The 9,345-nt window shown below is 52.5% G+C and overlaps 1 protein-coding gene across 1 annotated transcript; it reads left to right on the top strand.

The window, feature by feature from the left end:
* Positions 1-6,398: 6,398 nt before the first annotated feature.
* Positions 6,399-8,253, top strand: FZD2 (frizzled class receptor 2). Its single transcript, XM_061174827.1, has one exon. It carries the CDS (start codon positions 6,434-6,436, stop codon positions 8,129-8,131), a length of 1,698 nt encoding a protein of 565 aa, XP_061030810.1. The 5' UTR covers positions 6,399-6,433; the 3' UTR covers positions 8,132-8,253.
* The last annotated feature ends 1,092 nt before the right edge of the window (positions 8,254-9,345 follow it).

The raw sequence follows: 9,345 nt of genomic DNA, 5'->3' as shown, positions 1-9,345 counted from the left end.
GTTGGCTGTTGTTGCCTGGCTATAACACACAAGCCTTTCACCTTGTCCAGGTGGCACCCAGCAAGGACTGTTGCGATGATCCCAATGTATTATTTTCACAGCCCCCTACATCTGGCCCAAAGGTAAAATCCATAGACTTTTAAAAAATTAATTAATTTGGCTGCATTGGGTCTTAGTTGCGGCACGTGGGATCCTCGTTGCGGCTCCTGGCCTACTCTTAGTTGCTGCGTCTGGGCTTTCTAGTTCTCGTGCGCATTTGGTTGCCCTGGGCATGTGGGATCTTAGTTCCCCTACCGGGGATCGAACCCACGGCCCCTGCATTGGAAGATGGATTCTTAACCACTGGACCACCAGGGAAGTCCCAATAGATGTTTTTATGATCCTCTCATGCAAATGAGGCAGCTGAAGCTAAGGGAGGAAAATGACTTGCCTGAGGCCACTCAATAGGCGTAGGTGGAGCAAAGGCTGCAGCCCCAAGGCATTCTGAGCCCCAGACCAGGTTTCCTTCCTCTCCACCAGCTATTTGCTCTACTCTCTGGTAGGGTTGAGACTTCTGCTCCAACAAACCATCCCACGGAATGGAGTGGGTGGCATTTTTTTAAAAAATATTTATTTATTTATTTGGTTGCACCGGATCTTCGTTGCCGCATTGGCATGCGGGATCTAGTTCCCTGACCAGGGATCCATCCGCCTGCATTGGGAGTGTGGATTCTTAGCCACTGGACCACCAGGGAAGTCCCTGGGTGGCATCTTTACAGTGGGCACTCAACAGTTATCCCAGATACCAGATTTGTAAGCCAAGAGATAATTGACAGTAGTGTCCCAGGATTTGGGGCAGAAGTGGCAGTGCACTGGGCACTGGGAACACCTGGGTTCCCAGCCAATAGCAGAAGCCCCAGACCAACCGGAAATACTCCTCAGGAAGGAACAGTAGCCAGGTTCTCCGCAGACCGTCACCCGCTAGACTGTAAGCTCCCTGAAGCTGCAGCCTAGGTCTCTGCAGACTTTGTCTGCTTTGCATATAGTAGATGTTCAATAATTTGTTGGATTAAAACAATAGATATTATTTACCAAGCTTTTAGCCAAGCATCAGGTCAAGCGAGTGCCATAATCTATCTCATTTAATTCTCACAACTGAGACAAGGTAAATAAAAATTCTGACTTGAGACTCTCAAGAGCCAGGAAAAGCAAGTCTGGTACATTCTCCTGTTGGCTAGAATCTTTCCTGGCCCTACTGCTCCTTCTCAGTGTCCCTCCTCCACAGCTCATGGCCCTTAAATATTGACATCCCCAAAACTTTAGTCTTCTCACCCAATCCCCTTTCCTAGGTGATCTCAGCCAATCTCATGACTTCAACCACAGGCTAAAAGTACCAGATCTAAATCTACCCAGAGCTCCTTCCTGGCCCTGTGTTAGAATAGCTAACTGTTTTCTGGACATCTTCTCTTGGACATACTATAGGCTTGACCTGGCTTGACTGTGCTCATTATCCGCCTGTCCCTGCATTTCCTAGCCTGGTTAATGACATCAGGGCATCTAGATCAGAAACCTTGGTTGGCCTCCTCCCTTACTCTCTCTTCTCTACACTGCCTTGGCTCAGTTCACGCCCTCAGCATCTCTTGCCTGATCTCTTGCAATCTATTCCTAACTGGTATCTCTGACTCAGCTGACTCAAGTCGTGCTCCTCCTAACTGTCCAAATGCACCATCTAAAACTTAAGTGTGGAGACTTCCCTGGCGGTCCAGTGGTTAAGACTCTGCGTTTCCAATGCAGGGGGCATGGGTTCGATCCCTGGTCGGGGAACTAAGATCCCACATGCCGTCCCACATGCCTCACGGCACGACCAAAAATTTTAAAATGAAAAATAAAAAAATATAAAAGTTAAGCGTGACCATTTCACTTCCCTAAACGCTCCAGTGCATCTCCACCTCCAGGAGTCCAGATTATGTGCACAGTATCTCAGGTCCCTACTTATTTAAAACCTCCTCTGCCGGGACTTCACTGGTGGTCCAGTGGTTAAGAATCCGCCTTCCGGGGCTTCCCTGGTGGCGCAGTGGTTGAGAATCCGCCTGCCAATGCAGGGGACACGGGTTCGAGCCCTGGTCTGGGAAGATCCCACATGCCGCAGAGCAACTGGGCCCGTGAGCCACAACTACTGAGCCTGCGCGTCTGGAGCCTGTGCTCCGTAACAAGATAGGCCGCAACGGTGAGAGGCCCGCGCACCGCGATGAAGAGTGGCCCCTGCTCGCTGCAACTGGAGGAAGCCCTCGCACAGGAACGAAGACCCAACACAGCCAAAAATAAATAAATAAATAAATAAATTTATTTAAAAAAAAAAAAAAATAGAATCCGCCTTCCAATGCGGGGGACGCGGGTTCGATCCCTGGTCGGGGAACTAAGATCCCACATGCTGCGGGGCAACTAAGCCCAAGCACCACAACTTCTGAGCCCACATGCTCTGGAGCCCGCGCGCCACAGCTATGGAGAAGCCTGTGCGCTGCAGCGAAGAGCCCTCACACTGCAACAAAGATCCCGCGTGCCGCAACTAAGACCTGACGCAGCCAAATAAATAAATAATCAATTAATTAATTAAAACAATAATAAAAATAAAACTTCCTCTGCCATCACTCTCCCAGATGTTCACGGGGCTCTAACAGGACCAAAGTGCTTGTATACTTGTGCCCCCTGCCCCTTCCATCCATTTCAGTGCTACACCCTTGCACATGGTGTTCCCTCTGTCTGGAAAACCTATCCCTGCCTTGAGATTATAAGTTCATATTTTTTTTTAATTAATTAATTAATTAGTTAATTTTTAGCTGCATTGGGTCTTCGTTGTGGTGCACGGTCTTTCTCTAGTTGCGGCGAGTGGGGGCTACTCTTCGTTGCGGTGCGCAGGCTTCTCATTGCGGTGGCTTCTCTTGTTGCGGAGCACGGGCTCTAGGCGCGCAGGCTTCAGTAGTTGTGGCTCGCGGGCTTAGTTGCTCTGTGGCATGTGGGATCTTCCCAGACCAGGGCTCGAACCTGTGTGCCCTGCATTGGCAGGCGGATTCTTAACCACTGCACCACCAGGGAAAGCCCCTAAGTTCATATTTGTATACCTAGCACCTTACACATGGTCTGCAAGGCCCTGCAGGTGTCACACCTGCTGGCCTCTCTTTACCTCATCCTATTTTACTCCTCAGTCCAACCTCAGAGGCCTCCTCTGCCCTCTCCAACTCGGTCAAATTCCCTCCCCAAGTATGCTTTCATAGCACCATGGACTTTCCCTTCGTAGCACTCAATCCTGTGGCAATTTTACATCCATTAAAGTGACTATGTGATGACTGTGAATCTCTCCCACTAGAATATAAGCTCCACAGGAATAGGGGTTGGGTCTGATGATCAATATATATTTGTTAAGTGCGTAAAAGCACACAATTTTTATAGACATTAGGGGCTGTGTGGTGTAGGAGACAGAACACAGCTTTAAGATTCAAGCAGGCCTGGGTTTAAATCTCAGCTCTGCCATTTACTACGTGACCTTGAGAAAGTTGCCAAATCTCATCAAGGTCAGATTCTCCATCCATAAACACAATGCAATACCTACTTTGTAGGCATACACATCATGTATGCGCAGTGCTTAGTAAGTGCTCGATAAACCGTAGTAATTACAATTACTAGGTATCCATTTCAGGTAAAAATGCTAGATAAATGTAAGATCTTCATAGAATCACTTTTCTTCTGGGATACCGTAAACTCTTAAAGGGCAGGGACGCTGCCATTTTTCTCTGTCTTGCCCACAGCACCTACCACAGTGGTCTAAAATCAGAAGACTCAATAAAAATGTGTTGCAGAATGAAAGGTTGACTGAGTGAATGAAAGGATGTCTTTTATTTCTGTTTTCCAGCTTCAGCTCCCCCTTTGCCTTGGGGGTGGCTGAGGAAGGGATAGCTGTCACTCAAGCCTGGCCCTAGGGTAGGAAAACAGGTTTGTCATGGAAGGAAATTGAAGATGCTGCATTTCTATTGGAGATTTACTCTCAATTTCCTATCAGACTGTGAGAGCTTCCTGAGTGGAGTGGAGGAACCTGTCTTACTCATTTTTTGTTTTCACCGCTCAGCTCAGAGGCTTGGTACCAGCTCTAGAGATGTCCTGGAGGTAGAGTAGGAGGGGAGATTTGAAGAAGCAGCACCTTGGGCTTAGTTTGGGTCCCACAGAGCAGGACAGCACAATTTTCCCATCCCTAGACTGCTCTGGGGTGAAGGTGGACTTGTGGGTGGAATGGAATGGAAATAAAATGGAGAGCTAACGCATAGCCCCCTGATTTTGAAGGGAATCTTTCTGCCTAAAGTAGTGAAAAGTCGACCTCTCCAGGAAATGATAAGGAGAATTTTCATGTTGTAAAGAACCTGAAAATCTGTATTTCATTCAATCAAGAAAAAAAAAAAATTGAATCCTATCAAACCTGGATCCATTGTTTTTACCTATGACTTAGAATTTTCTTTCCTTCTTCCTATTCTCTTCTTCTTTTTTTCTCTTAGGTTTCTCTTTTTGTTGTTGTTTGGTTTTTTGTTTTGTTTTTAAAGCAGTCCTTTTCTAGATTGGATCAGGAAACAGCTCGCCAAGCTGGGAGGATTTGGCCCATACAGAGAAGCAAAGGGGTTTTCTAAACTCAATTTTCTTTCTTCTTTTTAAGTGTCCCCCCTTCCCTCTGAGAGACAATAAAAATAATTGATCCATCATCCAGTACCAGGCCCAGGAGATTTACATGCAAATTCCCGCTCTCCTCCCCAGAACCCCCTCTCAAACTTAAAATCCAAGAAGAGGGGAAACAGAAGAAAACCTTTCTAAGCTAGCCGGAACCCTGCTGGCCACCGCCATCCACCCCCAGCCAGGTAAGTGTGGGTGTGTGTGTGTGGGGGGTTAATCCACACAACCCCCCAGCCTCCTCCCTCGCCACACACACCACCCGTTTCTGGTGTGGAATCACTTAAGATTTGGGTAAAACTCCTCTCTCTCCTAGGAGACCAAATCTGGAAGCTTTTAGGGGGCGGGGGCAGAGGTGGAGAGAGAGGAGGAAAATTCCCCCAAACGTCCTAAAAGAGTCATCTCTTCAACTCAGAACTGCTCGTCATCCCCCACTCCCCACCATTAACCTCCGATTAAGACCTCCTCGTTATGGCAACTAAACTTTACTTTGCATAATTAAGATTTGCCTCGGAAGAAAGGGGAGGGAGAAGCCGCAGCTCTAGGCCATTCTCCTTCACCTCACCCCCTCCCACCCCCGCCCCAACCCTCCAGCTCAGGGCCCCAGAGTTCCTGAGTTTTCTCACTTTGAGGTGCCACCGAACACAAAGAACCATAATGGGCTCCTTTGTGCTCGCTACGGGGCAATTACGCCCCGGAGTCCAGGCCCCTTTAAGAGCCTCTTAAAGAGACAGGCTCTCGTTTTTCAGAGGGTTATTTAAGGGTGTATGCAGGGGGAGGAGCGAGGCAAACTCCTAGGGGTCTACATATAGGGCGACAGGAAATTTTGTCTGGATTCCATAAGAAGGGGCCGAGAGAAAAGTCTTTGTAAACTGATAGTTTTAAAAAAATCTCTCCCTTAAACAATTTTTTCTCAAACTTAATTTTTTTTTTACTTTATCTGAAAAATTGGACTGGAATAGGTGGGGTTCGAGGAGCAGGGGCGGAGGCAAGGATTTAAAGAGGCCCTACCCCGGAGAGCGCCATGGCCCCCCGGACGAAGAGTGATCCAGGGTTGAGTGACTCGGGTCCGCCGCAGTTCGGGGAACGTGTGTCTCCGGATCTCGCCGCCGCGACTCCAGAGAAATCCCGTGCTGGGCAAAAAGCCCTTAATATAATAATAGCTTGTCTCTTTAAAAAGCAAAAGGAGGGGGGTGGAAAGTTTTGTTGGCATCTGGTTTCTGATCTCATTATGTTGTGGTTGACCAATCCAGCCCTCGGGGCTGATCCTCGGGTTTAAATCTCATTGGCCGAGAGAACATTTTGGGATGGTGCTTAGAGCTCGACGGGGCGGTTTCAAGGATCCCTTTTTTGGGGGGCTGAGGAGAGGGCGGGGCCGCCGGCGGGGGCCCCCTTGAAACCGACTAATTGGGATCGGAGAGGCCGAGGTGAGGGCTGGAGGAAGGCACAAAGGAGTCGCTGGGTGGAGAAGGGAGGGGAGAAGCGAGAGGAGGAGGACGAGGAGGAGAGAGGGCAAGCAGCGCGCGGTGTCTCCGGCGGCTCAGTCCGACCTCGGCGAGCCAGCGGGCGGGTGCGCCGCCCCCCTCCCCCGCCCGGCCTCCCCAACTCGGCAGCCGCGAGCAAAGTTTGCAAAGAGACGCGGGAGGCGGCGGCCGCGGCGAGGCGGCGGCGGGGAAGGCGCGCGGTCTCGGGGCTGGGGGCGGGGGCGGGGGGGCGGCCGGGAGCCGGGTGGGGGGCGGCGGCCAGCATGCGGCCCCGCAGCGCCCTGCCCCGTCTGCTGCTGCCGCTGCTGCTGCTGCCCGCTGCGGGGCCGGCCCAGTTCCACGGGGAGAAGGGCATCTCCATCCCGGACCACGGCTTCTGCCAGCCCATCTCCATCCCGTTGTGCACGGACATCGCCTACAACCAGACCATCATGCCCAACCTTCTGGGCCATACGAACCAGGAGGACGCAGGACTGGAGGTGCACCAGTTCTACCCATTGGTGAAGGTGCAGTGCTCGCCCGAACTGCGCTTCTTCCTGTGCTCCATGTATGCACCCGTGTGCACTGTGCTGGAGCAGGCCATCCCGCCGTGCCGCTCGATCTGCGAGCGCGCGCGCCAGGGCTGCGAGGCGCTCATGAACAAGTTCGGTTTCCAGTGGCCGGAGCGCCTTCGCTGCGAGCACTTCCCCCGCCACGGCGCGGAGCAGATCTGCGTGGGCCAGAACCACTCGGAGGACGGCGCGCCCGCGTTGCTCACCACCGCGCCGCCGCCGGGCCTGCAGCCGGGTGCGGGGGGCACCCCGGGCGGCCCGGGTGGCGGCGGCTCGCCCCCGCGCTATGCCACGCTGGAGCACCCGTTCCACTGTCCGCGCGTCCTCAAGGTGCCGTCCTATCTCAGCTACAAGTTTCTGGGCGAGCGCGACTGCGCGGCTCCGTGCGAGCCGGCGCGGCCCGACGGCTCCATGTTCTTCTCCCAGGAAGAGACGCGCTTTGCGCGACTCTGGATCCTCACCTGGTCCGTGTTGTGCTGTGCCTCCACCTTTTTCACCGTCACCACGTACCTGGTGGACATGCAGCGCTTCCGCTACCCGGAGCGGCCCATCATCTTTCTGTCAGGCTGCTACACTATGGTGTCGGTGGCCTACATCGCGGGCTTCGTGCTCCAGGAGCGCGTGGTGTGTAACGAGCGCTTCTCCGAGGACGGCTACCGTACGGTGGTGCAGGGCACCAAGAAGGAGGGCTGCACCATCCTCTTCATGATGCTCTACTTCTTCAGCATGGCCAGTTCCATCTGGTGGGTCATCCTGTCGCTCACCTGGTTCCTGGCGGCGGGCATGAAGTGGGGCCACGAGGCCATCGAGGCCAACTCGCAGTACTTCCACCTGGCCGCGTGGGCCGTGCCCGCCGTCAAGACCATCACAATCCTGGCCATGGGCCAGATTGACGGCGACCTGCTGAGCGGCGTGTGCTTCGTGGGCCTCAACAGCCTGGACCCGCTGCGGGGCTTCGTGCTGGCGCCGCTCTTCGTGTACCTGTTCATAGGCACGTCCTTCCTCCTGGCCGGTTTCGTGTCACTCTTCCGCATCCGTACCATCATGAAGCACGACGGCACCAAGACGGAGAAGCTGGAGCGGCTCATGGTGCGCATCGGCGTCTTCTCGGTGCTGTACACGGTGCCCGCCACCATCGTCATCGCCTGCTATTTCTACGAGCAGGCCTTCCGAGAGCACTGGGAGCGCTCGTGGGTGAGCCAGCACTGCAAGAGCCTGGCCATCCCGTGCCCGGCGCACTACACGCCGCGCATGTCACCCGACTTCACCGTCTACATGATCAAATACCTCATGACGCTCATCGTGGGCATCACGTCGGGCTTCTGGATCTGGTCCGGCAAGACGCTGCACTCGTGGAGGAAGTTCTACACCCGTCTCACCAACAGCCGGCACGGCGAGACCACCGTGTGAGCCGGAGCTCCGGCGCCGCGTCCCCAGCCGGGCCGGCACCTCGCGCTCCGCCCCCAGGGAGGGGAGGGGGGCTCCTACAGACTCCTTATTTTATTTTTTTAAATAAAGAACAATCGAAACCATTTCTTTTTTAGGTCGCTTTTTAAAGAGAACTCTGCCCAACACCGCCACCAGGTTTGTAATTAAAACTGTAAATAGTTTTTGTAAATTTAATTATATATTTTCTATTTAAAAGAAAAAAGGAAAAAAAAAGGGGGGGAGCAGTGAGGGGCGCCAGGCCTGAGGAATGGGGAAGAGGGGGAGTTGGGGGGGTTCTCCTTTCTTCAGTCCCCTTTCAAACACCACCCCCTACTTTGGTTCCAGTATTTTGGTGCTTTGACAGGGCTGGGCCTGCTGGAAGAGGCTATGAGTAGTTGGGAGTTACTTTCAGGTTCTAAAGCCAAAGTTGTGAGCCTTCTCACTGACGCTGGGTCTGTGGAAGCAGTTGGATACTTTTGATCAAGACTTGGATTCGTTTTGATTTCCCTTTCCCCCTTTCTCACTTGTCCTGTCTCCTTCACTCGATCTTTGGAAACTTCCCAAAGGAGATGAAGACGTGGAAAAAAAAAAAAAAACCCGAACCGAAGGGTGGGGAGAGGGCGGAGATCGTGTGAGGAATGGCCTCCACCCCTACCCTCCGGGCCCACCCCCCTGCTGGCAGGAAGATCTTTCTTCTCTGACTCTTCTTTTCAACTCGCTGCCCCAAGCGCTTGGAGGGGGCAGAAAGTGTTTTGCGATGTGTGTTTTGAAACTACCCAACCTCCCCACCCCACTACGTTGAGTACCGATCCTGACCGCCTCCATTTTTAGGGGGAGCATCATCAGCTCGCAGATGCTGGGATTTGGAGATCACCTTGCATCTCTCTCCTTTCCCCTGCTGTCTGCTCCTCGCCTGCTCTCCCCCCCACCCCCAACTGACTATCTCCTCTGGCATTCAGGTTAGCAGTTTGTGGGGTGGTTTGTGCGCTATGTGTGGGGTTTTGTTGTTGTTGGGTTTTTTGTTTTTGTTTTTTTTTTCAAAAAGCAATAAAATGGGTTGGGTTGGAGGGAGGGAACGGATGGATGGGCTGGTGGGATTTTTAGTTTTCCTTTGACAAAAGACTGGTTTCTTTTCAAACTTGTCCAGAAGGGGGAAGGGGGGAAAAAAACGTGGGTATCTTTGCTTTGGAAGAAGG

The sequence above is a fragment of the Eubalaena glacialis genome, chromosome 19 (genome assembly GCF_028564815.1).
Source record: "Eubalaena glacialis isolate mEubGla1 chromosome 19, mEubGla1.1.hap2.+ XY, whole genome shotgun sequence".
Taxonomy (NCBI): Eukaryota; Metazoa; Chordata; class Mammalia; order Artiodactyla; family Balaenidae; genus Eubalaena; species Eubalaena glacialis.
Note: the sequence above shows the minus strand (reverse complement) of the source record. Positions and strands in the feature narration are given on the sequence as shown.